At 36.4% G+C, this 22,032-nt stretch overlaps 1 protein-coding gene across 1 annotated transcript in view; it reads left to right on the top strand.

Moving 5' to 3' along the window:
- The window catches only part of LOC150079349 (uncharacterized), a 76,538-nt gene extending 56,558 nt beyond the window's left edge, over nucleotides 1-19,980 (top strand). The window contains exons 4-5 of the mRNA XM_090382815.1: nucleotides 7,805-7,948; nucleotides 19,304-19,980. Coding sequence (XP_090238941.1) covers nucleotides 7,805-7,948; nucleotides 19,304-19,875 — 716 coding nt within the window. The 3' untranslated portion in view covers nucleotides 19,876-19,980. The remainder of the gene's footprint in view (nucleotides 1-7,804; nucleotides 7,949-19,303) is intronic.
- Nucleotides 19,981-22,032: the final 2,052 nt, after the last annotated feature.

Genomic DNA, 22,032 nt, shown 5'->3' with positions numbered 1-22,032 from the left:
AGATATGCAAACTCCAGGTTTAAAAACGGACCAATGACCGCTATCCCCCAGCTCTCCTTCCCCTGAGAACCAAGATCTCGTTAAAAATAAAGCAAGCCCTCCATCAGAGGCACATATGAATCAGAAACCTACTTCTGCTCAGGTTGTTTCTCTGTCCACAAAATCAGCCCCTCAAAATTCCACTAAAAAGGACCACCCTCACTTAAATGCCCATCAGCAACAACATGCCATACGGACAAATGCTGATCTTACTGATCAGCATCCCAGCCATCTGATTATTATCCTTGTCTTGCAGAAAGATACAGCATCATCTCAGTTCAAACAAGAGGAAAACTATTTTTCTCATGGATTTGAACCCAGTATCATCAAAGAAATGTGCACAGAGGAGATGGGTATCAACATAGAAGTAAAAGTACAAACAAGACATCTAGCATGTTCCTCCTTTGCTATCTCATGCCCCATTAATTGCAAAGCACAATTACTGGACAAAACCATTTGGTCCAGTGGCACATTGGTTAAACGCTTCGGGGAATGTCCTTCAAGGCCCTCAATTAGGGTAGCAGAGTAGCAATTAAGGAATTCCTCATCCGGCTTGGAAAAAAATATGCAAGTCTCTGTCTTTCTTCAAAATGTATGCAGCATAGCTAATAAACTTCACACTTTGCAGGACCTATTAAGCTCTGAATATGAATTCATCTGCCTGACAAAAACCTGGCTTCAAAATAATATTGAACCCAGTATCGCACAGATACTGGCTGACAATTTTGACAATCACACAGCTCTGGCTGACAATTTTGGTTTTAAATGCATTACAAAAGGAAGAGAAAACAAAAGAGAAGGAGTAATGATACTCTAAGAATAATTTCTCTGTAGTTAAAAATTTCAGGAGTTTTCAGCTGCTGTTTTTGCAAGAAGAACTGTTCTCAGAGGCTTTCTTGAGAGGCAAACCTAGTGTCTTAATTGTCTTCACGGAGTTTCATTATTTGTTTCTACAGCTGGGGTGCTGGACCTGATTCATGGTGTTGGGTCTGGTGCTCTGGTTAGTTGTCTTTTGTGCTGCGATCATGAATACTCCATTCTGGATTCTGCCGTGCTGGATCTGATTCATTGTGTCGGGTCTGGTGGTCTAAAGGTTCTATTATCCATGGCATACAGTTGGAGATTGCTGGATAGTACCGTTATTAGTTTTGGAGGTTCCAGTGCATGTGAAACAGCAACTGAGGAAATATTCAGTTGAACTGTGTTTTTTGAAGTTTATAGTTGTGCCATCCAGACTATTGAATATTATTGCTGTTTTATTATATATATATATTTTTATTATTATTATTATTTTTTTTTTTTTCCCCCTGCTGGCTCCCTGGTATGGGCAACCCGGGGCACGGGATTGCTGGCACTCACTGGTATTGCACTACCTCCAGTGGGTGCAGGATTTCAAGTGCGAATTGTGCTACAGTAAAATCAGACTCAGGTAATTTAACATACTTTTTAAGGACTGCTTTGTAAAGACTATATATTCCCAAGTTCTCAAGGTAGATTTGGGCTTATGCCTGGGAGCTACCCTGAATAAGAACACGCTTGCACACACACACACACGAGAGTTTAATGTTTGTCAGAGCATATAATTATATGTAAATATATCTTGTATATAAATCATGTATATACTTTTATGTACATAATGTTCAGACTATATTGTGTGTTGTAATTAATAAATGAATGAATGAAATGAATGTAGTTAAAAACCAAGTCACACTTGGAAAATTTTGAAGCTGTCTCGGCAACCTTCAGAGCAGGTGCATGGCATGTACAAATTTGTATTCTACACCTTCCACCCAACAATGACAGCGATGCCAGAAATGAACTCCTTACTTGGCTTGTCGCAAACTTGAACACAAATGTAGAATCTATCATGATGGGAGATTTGAACATGCCTCTTCCTAAGCACAAAGATGCAATGAGCGAATTAGATGATACTATGGAAACCCTTTCGATAAAACAACTTGAAAAGCCCCTCACAAGAGGCACACAGCACCTTGACTTGGTATACTATAATACTTTAGACATCACATGAACTAGCAGTATGACCTGCTTCACTTCTGATCACATCCCTCTCTCAATCCAAGCCAACCTAAGAAGTCAAATGTGTAGACAAAAAGAGAACTGAAGGTGGGAAAACAACACTAATATTATCTTCTCAACGAAGTATATAAAAATGGACGTAATTTTGAAATGGCTCATGAATTTCAACTGGCAAAATCTCTTCCAACTCTCTGTAGAAAATGCCTTAAAGCACTCTCGGATACTTCACTTTATTGCTCTTGAGGGGCATCAAAATAGGATCGGGCAAATTCCTGGTTTAGTCCACAAGTAAAATATGCTTTCAAGAGCAAGAAAAAAACTCTTCAGAAAATGGAAGAAAACTGAATGCCCACCCGATTATATTCAATATAAAGAAGCTAGAGCACGGTTCATTCAACTGTCAAGCCCATTATGACATGTGCCATCATATTTATAAAAAAAAAAAAAAAAAAAAAAAAAGAAAGAAAAAAAGCAGGATATCTAATAAGAAAAGATGTATAGATATAATGCCTGAGCACATCTTCTCAGAATGGACCCAAACCACCTTTGGAACTCCTCTGGCAGAAAATCAAGTTGACAGTGAAGCCAACACAGAGAAAATCCGTGAAGCAATCGGCAAATTAAAAAAGACCTGGGATTCTCACCAGAAGACAGAGGTCTATGCGGAACTGTCTCAGATTACTATCGCTAGAAATGACGTTAAAGCTGCTGTTAATAGCCTCGGGAATAAAGCTACAATTGGGCCTGATAAATTCCCATTCTTCATGATTAAAATCAGCAGCGTATACATCATAGACCTGCTCCTTCACATTTTCCACAAAATCTTAAGTGAAAACCACTTTCCGAGGATACAGAATACGTACTTTGTTAAACCTGTTCCCAAAAATAGCAATCCTAAATCTGCCAAAGACTACAGGCCTATTGCAATTAGACATTCACTTCAAAAAATAATTGAGAAATCTATTTTAAATACCATCAACCATCACTGCTTTGAGCATAGACCGGCATACCTTCATCCTGTGATCCCACAAAGATAGACTACCACAAATCTCATGGAGACTATTTTGAATCCAACATGCCCTTAACCTATATTACACGTTCTTAGCGTTTTTTCACCAACCTTTCATAAAATAAAATAAAATAAAATAAAATAAAATAAAACAAAACACAACAAATTCCCGATAACTATATTTACAATAACCTGTATTTACAAAATTAATATATACGTATTACAATATTAAAAGTATTAAAACACAAGATTAAAATGCATTAAAATATACTAAGTTAAAAGCGATAAAATTCCGTAGCTTTCAAAGGCTCCAGCCTTCTTCTTCAGCAGTATTCTCTATTATTCAGTACACCTTTAAATATCAGCAGGGTAATGGTAGACATCACGTGTTTTCATTCTCACGTGTTCCACTCTCTTGCATTGTGGAACCGGAAGTGGCTCGAACGGAAGTCGTACGGAACCGTTCATCCTTTTTTAGGATAATAGTCTCTAAAAGGGGGTGAATCCGTACACCCCTATCCCTATTAATGTTAGTTGTAGAACTGATCCGCAAACTCTCGAGCCACTTACGGTCCCAAAACCTATGCGCCCGATCGGTGATAGTGGCATCGTCTGGGGAGATCTGGTGTTGCTTCTCCCAAAAATGCTCGGCCACGGCGGACTTGCCATACTCCGCATTTCTTATTGCTTTTTTGTGTTCCCCCAGACGATCTTTGAGACGACGTTTTGTCTCGCCTACATAACATTCCCCACAATCCGGGCATCTAATATTATATACGACCCCACTAACATCCTCTTTTTGAATGGGGTCCTTAACTTGAGACAACTGTGCGCAGTCTTCGTCCCGGAAGCTGCACACAGCGTGTCTGATATTTTCTTAATACAAGGTGGGGTCCTCCCTACACTCTGCAACATCACTGCATCCTTTCCTGGCCCAAAATCAAAAACAATTTGTTGTATATGCAGACAACTTAATTTTAAAGACATCCTTACAATGAAGCAAAATCCAAAATCACTGAGTTGCAAGAATACCTTAATTGCATGGGGCTCCAACTAAATGAACACAAGGCAGCACAAATGGTTTTCACCAACAAGATAAAGAACCACATATCAATACGCGTGAATGGCAGCATGATCAAAAAAGTCCAGATACGTATTGATCTTGGTCTGAAATGGGACGAAAATCTAAACTTCACACCGCATTTTGGACATGTAAAGAAGAAAACTTAAGCAGCACTATGGCCCTCCAGACAGGAGCTACTATCAAGAACCCCGACCTTGTTAAACAATATATTTTGAGATGCATCATCCCCATCCATCTCTATGCATCTCAGATTTGGTCTTCTGCCCCAGATGCTACCATCAAGGCTTTCCTGGGTTTAGAGTACTACGCGGCGTGTGGATGTCACACGTTGGTCTCACATAATTGTCACCAAGAACATTCTCACACTTGCATTGCTGACCAGGAGACTTGACTCGCCAAAAATTGAGTACCTGCTAACTTGGCCCTGCATGACGCAAAGGTGGGACAATAGGACACCATCACCCAGGGCCGTTTTAAGAACTCTCAGCCCCCCCCCAGCAAATTTCCAAATGTGGCCCCTATTCAGTTTATATTTTGTTTCAATTTTTTTCTGGGTCTTTCTTAGTCACATTCCTAACCCTACGTATTAAAAGAGCTACTGGAAACTATGCTCCATCACCATGCGAGAAGCTTTGCACGGATCGTTGTGGACACTTAAAAATTGTAATTATATTATATAATTCTAATTACCTTATATATATACACACACACACACAGCAATATCCCACGTAGCACTGATAATTGGTACCAAAACTGTTCCGTGTTATGAGTGCTGATTGAGGTATAATTATAATGGGTTTTAATTGATTGTGTACAAGAGAAACAGTCTATACACTTGATTTGAAATTTTAAAAAAATTGCAAACATTTTATTAATGAAAGGGTAATATCATGAGAGATAAGAAAAAAGTTTTAAAAAGCAGTTGTTTATTTAGGTATTTCAATGATGAAGTCTGGTGAAGTTGTCTTCTTTTTCTTGGTGTACAAGTCTTTGTAGCATCGAATCCCATATTGTAAAATTTGCCGTATCTTGATGCTACGTTCAACATTCAGATATCCATTCATAATTGCCTCACAGGCCATGTCAACCCCCGAAAAACTTTCTTCAGTTCTTCTGTTGAAAATTATTTTGGTGGCACTTCAGTGTTATCCACTTCAGAATTGTTTTCCTCTTCTACATATGCAGTTTGCTTGTCAATTTCAAGGAGGGTTGCATCATCTAAGTCACTTGCATGTGAGTCAGTGCAGTCACTTTGGGTTCTAGTGAGCGCGAAACACTTTCCACCTGTCTGCAGTCGGGAGTCGGCACTGGTGATTTACGCAACTGGGCCACTCTGCCCTCCATTGCCGGTAGGAGAGAGACCTTCGGGGAAAGACTGTCTGTCTCTCCCATCGTCAATCTCTCCATCTCCAACTCGAAAGGAATGCACCGGTCGAAGACGGCGGCGGTGCCCAATCCGCCACCCTCTCACGACATCCTCAAGGGCTACTCCAATCGCAGGAGTAAGGCAAACTCCCGTCTACGAGCATTAAAGATATCTTTGGTAATTATCCGAACTTGCGATTCAAAACCAGTGAAATCATTTACCAAATGGGGCAAAACATGCTACGAAACAAAATGCATGTTGTTGGCAGTGATTTCTAGCCAAGATGCAGATATACTTTTGATCGTATTTAAAGGAGTAAAAAATAAATTGTGAAATGAAAAGTTTGGAAAGCTATCACATCACCTCGTCAGAATGGAATTAAGAATACTGAACACTGTTGCACGTTGCTGCTGACTGCCCAAGGGGAGCTGTTGGCATATGTGCATGTGAGACAATAGAGTTGGCACCACAGCATATATGTATAGTACCTGTCTAGGCTATTGAATGAGTATTAATATGTACAGTAAACTTTCAACTTAAATTTAATTGAAAACCGTGTTATAGTGAAACCCATGCTGTTTGAAGCTGTGCTAAGCGAGGTATTGCTGTATTAATAATATATATATTATTAATTTATAATCATAAGCAAATTAAATCTGTTAATTAATTTTCTAAATATTAATATTTTCGGCACTTATTTATTATTATTAGCCATATGGTACAAGAAGCTTGAGGCTTATGCTGCACCAGCCAAAAAAAAAAAAAAAAAATTCCCGAATTACCCCCCTGTGTGTGTGAGAGAGAGAAGTAGAAAGGCATCACCAAGAAAGAGAAGAATGATGATATCCAGCTCAGGACCCTGGGTTTGCCAAGCCCATACTCACCAGATGTGAGCCCCCAGAGCACTTTAAAGCACAGGTCTGGAGGCCTCATTTTAGGAAGGATGTAGAGTTGCTTGAGTAAGCAGAGAAGGGCAACAAGATTAGTGAGGGAAACGAAAGGGTGACCTTACAAAGAAAGGCTTAAGTACTGCAAATTGCAGCATCTGGAGACTTAGGCACCTGTGAGGTGATCTGATTGAGGTGTAAATGGCCTGAGCAATTATGATGATGGGATTCTTCCTCTTGTTCAGATTACAAAACTGAGGGGACATAAATTCAAATTGCGGAAAAAGTTATAGAATAGATTTGCGGAAATTTGCCTTTAGCCAGCGGGAAGTTTATATTGCTGGAACAAACTTCCATCTGTCGTTGTGGAAGTTGATGGCTTAAATAAATTCAAGAAAAAACTGGACAAGCATTTAGAGGGAGTGGATGTGCGAAATGTTTTTTTTTGGGCTGATGCTATGTAAGCTTTCTTTCTTGCATCACATGCCTCGATTACTATTAATACTTTCTTGTACTATATGGCTATTACTATAAAATATGAGGTGCAATATGGCCTAAGTAGCCTTTGCACCAGAAAAATCCAAGCACAACAACAACTATAAAATATGAAACAAAATAATAAATTAAATAAATAAGATAATCACTTCACATAGTGGTAAATCCAATGACCAGTAAGGTCAACAAATGCTGACCATGCCTTGCAAGTTAGGAGTTTTGATGTTCTATAATGTATTTTTGATAGAATTGGCAAAGATCTACAATAACACAACATCATCTAAATTATGCAGAGTTATTTAGTGAAGGAAATATTTTGGGAAAACTTATTGAATGATTAGCAAGCAAGTTCAAAGAGGAGTTTTGAATAAACTGAATTTTACTAGTAGCCCTTCCCCCCCCCCCCTCATTTTAACATTGTCTATGTTGGTATATAAATAGATATAGCAATGTGTTCATTTCATATTTTAATACTTTTTTGAAATAAAAATTTCTAGTCTTGGTTGATTTTTTTTTTTTTTTTTTTTTTTTTTGATTTGGTAGTTATTGGCGCATCGGCTTCTGTGGCCATATTGCACCTCCCAAGGTTTTTGCAGTACTTTGATCCAAGCCCGAGGCGGGAATCGAACCCGCGACCTTTGGGTTGCCGGGCAGGTACTTTACCCACTCGGCTAGCCCGGTCGGCTTAGTCTTGGTTGTGTTCACAATTATACTATATGTCATTATACTATATCCTAACTGCAATACAAGTTAAACTTAATAACAGCTGTTAACTGAGTTTATCCCTTCTGAAATTAACTGTGCCTTACAGCTACATGATAAGCAGTTTGATTTTGCAATTCTACTCTGTATAACTGCCATCCATATAATCTATTTAATCTCTCTAGTTATTCTTCTATGCTGTTGTTTCAAGTGTCGAGTTCCACGTACCAAACAAGAGATTGAAGCAGATTATAAAAGGAAAAGAATAACAAGACGATTTCGTTTCCTACTAAATAAAATTCCAGTGGAAGATATAAATTTAAAAGGGGGTAAGTACATGGCCTACATTTTTTTAAAGGTGGAAGTCTAAAATACCTTAAGGCTTTCATTAGGAATAAGTCATATTGTTTTGAAAATATTTATTAAAATGCAACATGACAGACTTAATAGCTGGTAACTGAGTTTTTCTTTAATAATTAGTGTAACTTTCAGTCACATAAGTAGTGATTTTGCAATTCTACTCTGCATACTGTCATACAAATAACCCATTCAACCACTCCAGTCATTCTGCTATACTGTTGTCTGCCTTGTCACATACCAACATGTCAGAAGAACATATCCCTCAACTACACATACTATCAGGAGAAAACTGCATACCTAGTATCCAAGGAAATTATATGGGCTGCACCAAGAATATATGAAATAAGGAAGAGACATCAGAATAGATGTGAGGACTTCTTCAGATATATGCAAGAGAATTACCCCAGTTTTCCTTTAGCGGGACTTGTAGCACATAAATACAAAAATATATATATATATATATATATATATGTGTGTGTGTGTGTGCAACGAGAAACAAACCCATAGTACAGCAACCATAAAATGTGTCTGTTACAAACAGAAGAGAAGAGGATATACTCCTGTTAGCAAAACTATAGATAGGATTTCCAGTTAGTAGTAGTAGTAGTAGTGGCACATGATGCAAGAAAGCAAGTGTAGGAGCTTATGCAGCATCAGCCAAAAAAAAAAAAAAAAAAAAAAAAAATCATCACACCATTCCCTCCAAATGCCTGTCCAGTTCCTCCTTAAATTTATTTAACCTATCAACTTCCACAACGACAGATGGAAGTTTGTTCCAGCAATTAACCACCCGCTGGCTAAAGGCAAATTTCCGCACATCTATTCTACATCTGTCCTTTCTTAATTTGAACTTATGTCCCCGTAGGTTCGTAATCTGAACAAGTGGAAGGATCCCATCAGAATTCAGCGTGCTCAACCCATTCAAGGCCTTATAGACCTCAATCAGATCACCGCGCAGGTGCCTAGTCTCCAGCCACTGCAATTTGCAGAACTTAAGCCTCTCTTGGTAAGAGAATCCCTTCATTCCCCTCACCAATCGTGTTGCTCTTCTCTGTACACGCTCAAGCAAATCTACATCCTTCCTAAAATGAGGCCTCCAGACCTGTACGCAATACTCAAGGCGTGGCCTGACCATTGCCTTATACAGAGGGACAATCACCTCCTTTTCCCTGCTAGCAAAATTCCTATATATCATTGACAAAACCCCATGACCTGCCCTAGCAGCCTGTCTGCATTGCTCAGAAAACTTCATATCTGACTGCACAATTACTCCCAGGTCTTTTTCATTTTCTACCACCTTAAGTGTAGTACCACACAGTTGGTACGTTTCTCTGGGGTTACTTCTACCCATATGCAGTACTTTGCATTTGTCAAGGTTGAACTTCAGTTGCCACTTCTTAGCCCATCTGCCCAAATTATCTAGATCCTGTTGCAGTAGCACACTGCCATTACTGTCATTAACAACCCTGCCAACCTTTGTGTCATCTGCAGTTAATGAAATAAGATCAGTGATTTACAAAATTAAAACAGGGCTGAATGAGTACTTTGTGGAATGTCTAGAGCAATAATAGTATGTGTGAGATCAGAAGTATATTACATTTTCAGCTGGGCTTGCTTTGTGTTCTAGTTTGTTTTTCAGCCCAAACAAAATGCAAATAACTTCTGAACATAGACATAATATAGCAACAAACCACATTACTGCTACCAACTGATAGACTATGGCCTGAGTAGCTGGTGGGCCCAAAGAATACTTAAGGAATTCATATAACGTTTTCAAACAGACTAATGGTTTAATGACAGCCATAACGAGATGTGGAATTGATACTTGCATTGCATTTATTGTAACATGTGGTAGGCTGAAAATCAGAAAGGTGGCAGGGGTGCATTAAATTGTCTATGTAATAATTACTAAAAACATGGATAGGCACAAATGTACTTGCTTTATACACTAATACTAGGAGGAAAATGAATAAATAAATCTGATGAGTTTGAAATATTGGTTAAGTAATTAAATGTTGATATTGTAGGTATAACAGAAATGTATCAATGTTATTGAAGATGAAGAATTTGAATAAGGCAATTATGTATAGAAAAAGGGCAGACATGACAAGAGGGAGAAGAAGTTTGTTATTTGGTTTTTAGGAGCATTAGCAACAAAGGCCATATTGCTCCGGGGATATGCGGTGGTCATTCCCTGACCTTTCCGCATCCTCCGTATTTGGTGGTGACGGGCTCAAACCCCGGTTTAATCAAGAAGCGTGTGCTACGCACTGCTGCTCCTTCCCACCTGGCTACGGAGGCACCTAAGGGAGATGAAGTGATGCTTTGACTAAGAAGCACACAGACATAGCTGAGTGGTCAGGAGTGAAAGTGCAGTAACACGTGCTCTTTGAGTGGACTGTGGTCGTGATTCAAGGCTACAATGTGACTGTTAAATACAATTCCCAATTATATTTTTGATTTATTGTAAACTCTTCTCTCCTGGTAGTCATGCCAGAATATAAACAAGAATAATCTAAAATAGTACAGCCAGTTGACACAGGCCACTGTAATGCTGAGTCAGTCTAATGTAACAAACACTTAAAAAAACAAAGACGAGAGTCAAAATCTGTTAAAAATTGTAGGCCAAATATGTATAAATTGAATTGTATAGACAAACAAACTTGATATGGTAATCAGCAACGATCATAGTGTATTGGTATGGGACTTATTGAAAGAAATAATTGCTGTCAATGGTAAACAGAAGGCATTTTATTTTTGCAAATTTCTCAGCCCATTATAATAATAACGGCCCGAGACATTTTTAAAAATCTTCTTATTAGACCATGTAACACTGCTAAAAAATATAAATGCCAAATGGGAAGTGTTTAGAGAGGTGATCATAGATGCCACTAAGCAAGTTATACCAACTAAAAGATATTGAGGTTTAGAACAAAATGGATGCCAGATGAGCTTAGGGCAGAGAAGAAAATTGCATGGGATGATTATAAATTGTCAGGGGAATACAAGTCCTAGTATGTATAAACTATTCTAGTATAACTGGGTTACTTGGGGGTTAGGCAAGCTAAGGCAGATTGTGAGGAGTCCTTGGATAAAAATGCAAAGGAACGTATCAGGCAATTCTTTGGGTAAGTTAACATCAGAAGGAAAGGGATGAATCACATTGGTCCACTGGATATGAATGGCATAACTATTGATGATCCTGTACAGATCACTAATAAACTAAATAAATATTTTGCATCTACGTTCACACATGAAGCTTTTAGAGATGGAGATATCAGAAATCTAATATGGAGCTAAAAAAGATAGTTAAACTTTTAGCCATGGCCAGTCAATGGTAAACTGCCAAATTAAGGAGTGAGCCAACATGTATTGGCCCAGGGTAATGAAGTTTATGGGGGGGAACCAAAATTTGAAAAAAACACAAAAAAAAAAAACCTCAAGAAACAAGTGAACAGTTTAAATAAAATAAAAAAAAACTATTAAAGCAAATTTGCTGCATAATTGTTTGGTATGACATTTTGAGCCAAATAAACATTACAAACAAGTCAGTTTGAATATGTCACAAACTATCTCTCTGCTTTTAAACTCAATCAAATATTTTAAAAATTTTAGAACATGTGATAAATTTAGATGACTTCTAGATCAGTTTCCCAACCTTTAGTTTGCATAACTTATGAAAGATATCAGATATACTCACAACAAACTAATGCATACTATATGTGTTAAGTACAACTACACTATATTTAAAAAATAGTAATTAATATATTTGCATATCAGTTTAAATTAAATTTTTTTTTTTTTGTAGACCATTGCTTCTATCTCAAATATAAATTGTTCTATATCTGATAAAGGTGAAAACACTTTTCTAGACAATGCAAACAAGTTGGCAGTTGAACTGGAAATTGAACCTGAATGTTTGATAATGAACACAGAGATGAAGTTGGAATGATAGGAGGAAAAATTTTAGGATCCACTTTTTCAAAATTTTTAAACAAGTGCAATCCAAAGATTAAAAGATAGATTTGAGTTAATTATAAAGCCTAACAATCAATTCTAATATGGAGTTAAAAATTCTGGATAGAGAAGGCTAATCAGAAAGTCATGTTCTACACATTCCTTTTGTATGGTCTGAAATACGGGTTTTAAAAACAGGTGGAGAATTTATCGAACCTGGAGAACCAAACCTTGTACAAGACTGCTCAAAAACCAAAAGAAACATTGAGTTAGATGATCTAAGTATGGTAGAAGATTTACTGAGATTATCAATGCAAGGGAAAGAGAAATAATAAAAATAAAGCAGTTTAGCTTTATTTTTAGAAAAAGTTATGAGAGGAAGGATGGACCAGATGTTCTAGCCCACAAGCAACCAGATTGTGTCAGTGAAATTATTCTTGTAGGAATGGAATCCTTTATCCCACACTCCACTTTAAAATCTCGTCCTTTATCTAAATCTTGGTTTTTCAATAAATGTGCTAAGGCTGTTCAGGAGAAGAATGTTACATATCGTAATTGGTTTGTTTCATTTTCTGCCTACACCAAAGCTCGCAAAAATTGTAAAGCAGTTATTAATCAGTCCAAACTAGATTTTGAACAGGCTAAGAGTAGAAAACTTATTTGTTGCCCTAATCGTAGCCGAGCATTTTGGTCTCTTTTGCCAGAGCTATTGGCTGCAACTTTTGCTCATCTCTGCTCCCACCTCTGGTTTTGGTTCTGTTGTCACTTCGGCCAAGGATAAAGCTGACCTGCTAGCATCCCATTTTTCTTCCAACTCATGTATTAATGATCTTGGTAAAACACCTCCCACCATTCCCAACACGCTCCATTCAATCCATCAAAATGATGGAAATTTTGATGGAAGACCATCAAAATTTGATGGTCTTCCATCAAAAGGATGTCAAAAGCATTTTGACGAATCTCGATGCTAAAAAAGTTCCAGGTCCTGATGGTATTTCTCCACTTGTTCTCAAAACCTGTGCTCCTGAACTTACTCCTGTTCTTTGCCGCCTTTTTTCACTTTCTTATTCCAAAGGTGTTTTTCCTTCTGCTTGGAAATGTGCTCATATCCAGCCAGTTCCTAAAAAGGAACTGGCTGGATATGAGCTTTTTAGGGTGATTTGTCACCCTTTTTAGGGTGACAAATCCCTCCCATCCAATTATCGTCCCATTACAATTCCTTCTACTCTTTCTAAAGTAATGGAGAAATCAATTAACCGCCAACTCTTAAAACTACCCAGAAACCTTCTGTCTGATCAACGATCACCAGTATGGATTCCTTCAGTGTGGATCCACTGGTGATATTCTGGCTTATGTTACCGACTTATGGAGTAATTCCATGGAAAAGTTCGATGAAACACAAGTAGTTGCTCTTGACATCTCAAAGGCTTTCGATCGTGTTTGGCATAAAGGTCTTCTAAACAAGCTTCCATACTATGGTTTGCTAACTGTTTTTTTAATTGGTTATCTAGTTTTCTCTCTGATTGCTCACTGAGGGTGGTGGCAGATGGCTTTCTGTCTTCTAACTTCTCCACTAATGCTGGTGTCCCCCAAGGTTCAATTCTTTCCTCCACTCTTTTTCTCTTGTATATTAATGACCTTCTGTTGACTGGAAATCCTATCCATAGTTTTGCCAATGACAGCACATTGCATTCCACTTTCCATTTTGAGAAACCCTGCCTTGCTCAGTCAGCTTCAACTTCTTGAATATCTGCTACCAATTCCTTAAATGCCAATCTACAGGTAATTCTCCAGTGGGACAAAGACAACTTAGTTGATTTCAATCCTTCTAAAACTCAGTCTTGTCTTATATCTCACAAAAAGGATTCTTCTGCTCCTATGCTTATTTTTGGTGACACTCTGATTTCTAGGCATGTTGATATATCTCTCTTGGGGATTACCCTAACTTCTAATCTCTCTTGGCACAAGCACATTACAAATATTGCTTCCTCTGCATCTAAAAAACTTGGTTTTCTCTTTCGCTGTCGGCGTTACTTTTCTTCCAAACATCTGTTCACTCTGTACAAATCGCAAATCTGCCCTACCATGGAATATTGTTCCCGCATCTGGGGTGGTATCCCCAAAACTTCTCTCAGGCTTCTAGATTCCATTCAGAAAAGGGCAGTAAGTTAAATAATGACTCATCTCTAACAGTCTCTCTCCACTCACTGTCTCATAGACTTACTGTTTCTGCTGCATGCCTTTTCTAAAGATACTTCCATGGGCAGGTCTTCTGAATTGGCTTCTATAATTCCTGCTCTCTCTTTCAAAACAGTCCAAACACATGCTGCTACCAGTCAACATCCATTTACTGTCCAACTTCAAACTCACAGAACCAACTTTTCATCTTCCTTGTTTATTCATTCAACTGCCATTTTCTGGAACAACCTTCCTTCATATGTCTTTCCTGAAAATTACAGTCTACAGAAGTTCTAGTCTAATGTCAACAAATATCTTCTCTCGTCTTCTCAACCTCCAACCCAAGCACGGTACTAAGTACTATAGGTTCTAATACCTCTCGTGTTTGGGGTTTTCATAAAAAAAAAACTAGAACAATGATTCATCATTTGGACAAGAGGCAGGTTTTCTACTCTTGCATTTTCATTCAAAGCAGAGTTCAGGTGGGCTTTAGTCTAAGCAGAATGGGAAGCTTGGTATATAGATACAAAATGGTATGAAATGCTTAGAGTTTAGAAAAGGTTTTGATAGTTCCATGCATGTGGCTTTTGTATAAAAAGATCAGTATGGCAGTTATTTGCATGTTGTAATTAAAGAAATGATTAAGTAGCCTTGTATAACTGAGACAGTTAGGATATCACAACATTCTTTGCTAATTTCCTCCCATTTCTGATATTTATTAATGATACTGAATGCAAGTGGTTCAACTTTAACAAAATTAAATTTTCTGATCATACAAAGATGGGCATATTAGTTAAAAATGATAATCAGTGTATGCCAGTTCAATGAGATCTAGATAAATATGTATGGACTGAAAAAATAGCAGTGAGTTATAGCATTAGCATTTAGCATTAGTAGAGGCATTTGATGCAATTGATAAATCCAAGTTCTTGTATTTGATTGGTGTATGGTAGGAGTTGGGTTGAAACAAATCCAAAGTAATTGATAAAGAAACAGATTTAGGAGTAATGGAGTAATTATGTAATCTAATATTAAGTTCTCGAAGCAGTCACTCGTTTGGAGAGGTCTTGGTTCAAATCGTATTGAAGACAGGAGGAAGTCCTTCAAACAGGACTATAGTTAATAGATCTGGATGGAGGAAGTAGGATTTTTCAGCCTGCATAACATGCAAATTGGCTTGTGTGCATAGACATAAGACAGTGTAATATAGCCACGTTTGAGTTTGAAAATAAAGAGAGAGGTTGTTTCAAAGTTAACTATAGACAGTTTACAATACATTTCCATCTAAAAATATTTTAAAATTGGAAAAGGAGATTGTGCCTGAATGCTATTGTCATTAATTAGTAGTGGTAAATTATGCAAGCTTGTACATTAGCAAAACTAAAAAAAAAAAAAAAAAAAAAGCATTACCCCACATCATCTGTCCATCCCTTCTAATAATTTGTATAATGCATCCTTAAAATTTTTCCAAATCTATCCTGCAACCGTCCTGTTTCAATTTAAGTTTATCCTCTTTTGTGTGTCACCTGAGAAAGAGTAAGGATGCCATCAGCATTTAGTTTAATCAATTTATTTAAGCTTAAACACCTCAAACAGGTGTTTTTTTTTTTTAATGGCGCCTCCATAGCCAGGTGGGAAGGAGCAGCAGTGCGTAGCACATGCTTCTTGATTAGACCGGGGTTCGAGCCCGTCACCACCAAATACGGAGGATGCGGAAAGGTCAGGGAATGACCACCGCATATCCCAGAGTAATATGGCCTTAGTTGCTAATGCTCCTAAAAACCAAATAACAACAACAACAGGTGTTTTTGGCTTATAAAAGCCAAAATTTTTTGGAATTCAGATCTGGTAAAATTTGAATAAAGTGATCCATAAACAGACGTAGAAGACAGGGACTTCAAAAAAGCAATAACAAGTTTTTTATAATTTAATTTTTTTAAAAAAAATTTACTTGATTTTTAAAATAACTTCCCTCTAATATTAGGCAACCAAGCCAAAATAAAAAGAAATTAATATTTAAAATTATTTACATACAAAGTTTTCATTTTTCCAAATGTTCAAAATTTCATGGAGGGGAAAAAAAAAAAAAAAAAAAAACTCTGCTCAGGGCTAAATATATACATGGTTATAAACTTACCAAGGGTTAAAAAGCTATTAACAGCTTGGCTAGAACCATGGATAATGGTATTTGTCTCTAAGTTGAACATAAGCCAAGGCATTAGCACCAAGTAAGCTGCCTCAATCTTTAGCAAATGTTGCTGAGCAGAATGATCCCCATGATCAAAAATGTAACAAATTGGTGCACTTTTCTGGTGCACCGAAAAGTGTACCAATTTTTGATTTCAGCTACTTTCATGCTTCAGTATCTGTTATTACAGTGTTTTTGTATGCTGCAACCATCTATTCAATCACTTCTAAGACAATGCATCAGCCAATTTTATCAACAGAATATTTCCTTTTTCGATGGATAAATAACAAGCCACACTTCTATTCAATGAGTTCCTGTCACTGATTGTATACTCAACTGGCTATTATTCTAATCCAAACTAGGTGGACATTGAAGACTTATGAATTTACCCACTCATACTTATGGCTACAACAGTAGTTAGTCCATTTGGAGAATGGTCCATAGGAAACATCATTTTCAAACGTAAAGAAGTCTGCATCAATTTGGACCTTAAGTCCAAAATGGTATACAGTACTGATAAGTCCAACCTATCAATAGATTTTTTCATGGGTCTGATTATATTTGAGTATCCCTATTTCATCCCTCCTACTCTTTTTATTTTTCATCAGTAACATTCTAAAAACCAGAAAAGGTGTGGATGAATGGATCATATACAGGCATACCTTGATTAATGAATAGGATGCGTTCCACGAAATTACTTTGTTAAGCGAAACTTCGTTTTCAGAGGTAAAAATACTATGACCAGAATAGGGATATGTTTCTACATAAAGAAAATGAAAAGCTTTTTTTTGAACAAAGAAAAGTTTTATTAAATAAACAGTCACCTTACATACAAAGTGAAATCACATTTTAAAATATGAGTCTAAGTTGATTGTTTATGCTTTTTTTCTCTTTCATTTAACACTTGCCTATACAGAGTTATTGCATTTAATACTGATCGCTTAACAATAACACTTCTTCCTAAATCAGGATCATTTTCACTAAAAAAATTTAAAACGTTTTCAATGTCATTTAAGCACCTTTTTAAATCTTTGGTTAACACTTTTTCGGCAGGAATTTCTTTAACTTTGTCTTCATTATCTTTGTCTTCGTTGCTAACAAGGTTTTCTAAATCTTTCACTGAAAAACCATCATCTTCTGCATTCAATAAATTTCTAACATCCTCTTCATCGACATTTTCGAAACCTATTGATTGAGTCATCTGGATAACTTCATTTCTAATTTCTTGGATGTTATTTTCTTCTTCTATTACAACTTCTGGCCATATTTTGCACCAAACTTCATTTAAGCATTTCTTAGTGACTTCTTTCCATGAACTATCAATGTTTTTAATGGTGTAGTTTTTCCAAAAAAAGTTTTAACTGTCATTTCCTCTTTATCCTCTAGTTCAGTTAAATTGCTTAATGTTCGACACAGATAATAAGCTTTAAATGATGCTATTACTCCCTGCTTCAATGGTTGAATCAGGGAAGTTGTGTTTGCTGGAAGAAACACAACTTTGACAGGAATGCATGTGTCCAACATGTTAAGATCAGTAGGATGTCCCGGAGCATTGTCTAACAACAAAAGAGCTTTTTCTTCAAAGTTGTTTTTTTGACAATACTGTTTTACTTCAGGACAAAAGTGGTTAACAAACCAATCAGTAAATAACTCCTTTGTAACCCACGTTTTTCTATTTGCTTTCCATATTACAGGTAAATTCATTTTTATGTTACCTTTTAACGCCCTCAGATTTTCTGAATGGTAAACTAATAACAATTTTAATTTATAATCGCCAGAGGCATTTGATCCAAAGAGTAACGTTAAACAGTCTTTGGCTGCTTTGAACCCAGCAGCTGATTTTTCTTCAATAGAAATGAAGCTTTTTGTTGGTAGCTGTTTCCAGAACAAATTGCTTTCGTCAACATTGAACACCAAATTTGGTGGAAAATTTTCACGTTCAATTATTTCCTTTAGTTTTTCTGGAAACTTATTTGCAGCTTCTGTTAATTTTACACTATGAATACTGGCCCGTTTTTTAAATTTCTCGAACCAACCACGAGAAGCCCCAAAGGTTTCGGTAATTTCTTCAGTTTGTTTAGATTTCAGGTGATTAAACAAAAATAATGCTTTTTCTTGAATCACCATTTGACTTAAAGGCATATGACGTTGTGACATGTCATCTATCCACAAACTTAACATTTTCTCCATTTTTTTCTAAAATTGGATTCCTTAAGTGAGTTAATTTTGCCGCTGTAACATCTGTACAATTCTGAGCAGACTGTTTAATTTTTTCTGATTGACTTAATATGGTTGTTAAAGTTGATTGCGCTAATCCTAAAGAATGTGTCACATCAGATTTTCTTTCGCCGCTTTCAACACGTTGTACGATATTTAGTTTAGTTTCCAAAGAAATTGCTTTTCTTTTCTTTGATTCTGACATTTTAACTAAAACAAAAATATTTCAATTAAAATTTACAAAATCTACGTTATGTAATGCTATCAAAGAACCTACGTCGATTATTGCAATGTGCCACACTGAAACAACGTCAATCATGTAAAGGAAATGGAGGACAGTTAAAAATCACGATCTGGCATACCAAGAAAACTGACAGATACGGATCGTTGCAATGCACAGCACTGAAACACATTCTATGAAGTGTAAACAACAACTAAATTAGGCGAATGACACGCAAAACTGTTATAACAGACACACCCCGCAGCTCGGGAGCACTAGGGAGTATGTAACGAGTCGCAGTCAGTCACCAATCGGATGATTGTCGGGCGTTAGCCTTAAATTGGAATATTTTTTTATGTTAAATGGGGCTTGAAATTGCAGACTTTGTTATATCGAAGCTTCGTTATCAGAGGTAATGTTAACCGAGGTATGACTGTCTTCTACAAATGAAGAACACTTTTTGTTGCTGACTGAAGTCAGACCTTTTAGATTCTTTAAAATGTTGTTTTACATTTTATTTACCTTGAAGAAAAGCCTTAATAAAGATTTTGTTTATTATTTCAGCACTGGAAAAAGTTAATCAGCTGTACGAAATCAACCAAAAAAGGAGGCGGAAACACAAGAAGGATGAAGAGGAAGATGAAGACTCAGACAGCAGTAGTTTTTACAGTGAATATAAGCTTACATTAATACAGCGCATAAAATTAGTGCTTGGCCTTCAGAAAGAAGGTGAGGATGGACAAAGTTCTGAGGTACCAGAAACTGACGTACAATCTTCTGAAGCTCGAGAAATGGAGGAACAAGACTCTGAAACTCATGAAACAGAAGACAAAGATGCTGAAGCTCATGAAATAGAACAGCCAGAATCAGAGCCTCATGACTCAGAAACTCATGATTCTGAAACACATGACATAGCATCTGGTGAATCAGATCCAGTAGATGTTGAACAAGCAGAACAGGAATCTTCTCATTTCAAATTAAATGAAGTAGTAATTCAAGAAGAATCTGAGAATGTGGGGGAAATCACTATACCCCAAGAAATAAACAATGTTCCCCCCATTGTAAGTATGGCTATTACATCAAGTTACAGAGCAATAGCTGCACTAACAGGCGAACAAAATGGTTACAATTCTTGAAGCCACAGACACAAATGCCATTATTAGATCCAACAATTCCGCCCTCACTGACTTTTGACTATCTCCTATAAGAGAATTTCTTCCACAGTATATAACAAAAAAAAATGTTAGAGACATTTTAGGGTCAACCATCCACTTTTATCTCAATTTTACACATTTTTACTAATATCCCAAGAACATATTTTACTGTTTATACCTTCTTAAATATACAAAATACCAGATTATTAGCTTCTAACAAAACCTGCACTTTGAGGAGGCACTTACTAGCATAGAACAAAAGAAAAACCGCTTGTAAATAAAGGCATGTTGCAGATTACATTGTAATAAAATAAAGATGAGAAGCAAATAATTAAATTGTATGAAAAACTGTTTATAGTATTGCATATTATAAAATAAACATTTTACAAAAATTATACAGAAGGTACATATTGTTTTAATGATTTTTTTAATTCTTAAATTTTAAATTCATTTTTTATATAATAGTTACAGTATTAAGCAAGCAAACAGCATTATGAAAAAAGACTGAGTATAAGAAAGCAGTTTTTTAAAGTCATACTCTACCTTTCTCTACCTTTATACAACTGTAATCACTGTGGAAAGTCAGAAATATACTGCAGCGTATTACAGAGGATTGCAAAAACTGAGCTGAATAAATTTAAACAAAATTGCCAAAACATTTTTCCCAAAACCGTCTACCTTTGTGTTTTCAAAATTAATAACAATCAGTGCCTTTTTTGTAAAAAAAAATAGGTGCCGGTACTCATTCTTTACTATCAGGAAAAATTGAAAATTAAAAGGATACGAAAAGTACTCAAAATTTTTTCCCCCTGATATTGTTACTTTAGTAGAATTTGTTTTTAGAATAAGAACAAATTAAGTATATTAACACAGTTTATTAAGCATAAATTTATTATTCAAGTATATAAAAAAATAAGTAAACTGTGAGTAAAAGAATTAAAAATAAATTTAATGAAGTTTTTGTAGAATAATCCATATTTTTATTAAGTTCTCATCCGACATGCTATACCAATTTCTTTTCCTCCTCTGTGTGTTGGTTGCTGAATGACGTTTCCGAAGTAGCCACGAATCGACATATTGTGCTGGATCGAAGCAAGTCAGCGGTGGGCTTGCAGTTTTAAGAAACAGTAGTGAAGAAACTGTTTTTGTCATCAACGAAGCACTGGCGATCAGATTCATTTGTGAAAATCCTCGTTCACATTCACTCGGTGAAATTGGTATCATACTCAGTGTTCATCAAATGCTTCAATTCTTCCGAAACCTTCTTACCAATTAGGTATCCACGAATTGCATTTAACTGTAATTGACAATTTTCTAACTTCATTTTCACCAAATGCCAGCAATTCATATTTAGAAGGATTAATACCTTCATTGTCCTCCTCTCATCATCGGTATTGTCACTAGTTCTTAAATTTGAATTTTTTTTTTTTTTTTTTTTTTTTTTTGAAATTGTCCAAAATATCGGTGTCATCGGGATATTTAGGTGCTGTGACCATGTAAACAGAGATAGGGAAAATTTATGGAAATTTACTGTAAAATGTGGATAACGCACTTCCACGAATTAGAAAATTAGAATTAGAAAATCACTTTTCTAATTCTCGAACGGGGTGCTTCAGTTGATTCGCAGAGGTGTCCAACCTACGGCCCGCGAGGAAAGTGAACTAACAGCATTTTAAATTTTGTCAATTATCAAAAACATTTTCTAATTAAATGTTTTGTCAGTAAATGTAATTGTGTATTGTACTTAATAATTTTTGAATATTTTCAATTTTACTCACAACAAGATATTGAAAATGTAACACACTAAAGAAATATAACTTTGAATTTTTTTGAATATGACCCCTGTACGGGAAAAGGTTGGACACCACTGGAACGTGGGCCAGGCCCATTGGGAATACACCTTGATCTGCTCACTCTTGATCAGCGCGACTTCGTGTGGGACAGGTGGTCAGATAGGTTTTACCAGGTGCCACTAAGTTGTAGAATGCTAATCCCTTTAGCTCTCTTAATTTGTGCAGCAGCACTAATTGCCTGAAGGCCAGAAAAGTGAACAGGGCGTACTGAGTTAATTCTCTCCTAATCCATTTGCTATATGAAAATTTTCTTTGCTCAATGGAAACTATTTTAAATGTAACTTCC

Source organism: Mastigoproctus giganteus, chromosome 10 (assembly GCF_048544385.1).
Source record: "Mastigoproctus giganteus isolate SK-2022 chromosome 10, ASM4854438v1, whole genome shotgun sequence".
NCBI lineage: Eukaryota > Metazoa > Arthropoda > Arachnida > Uropygi > Thelyphonidae > Mastigoproctus > Mastigoproctus giganteus.
Note: the sequence above shows the minus strand (reverse complement) of the source record. Positions and strands in the feature narration are given on the sequence as shown.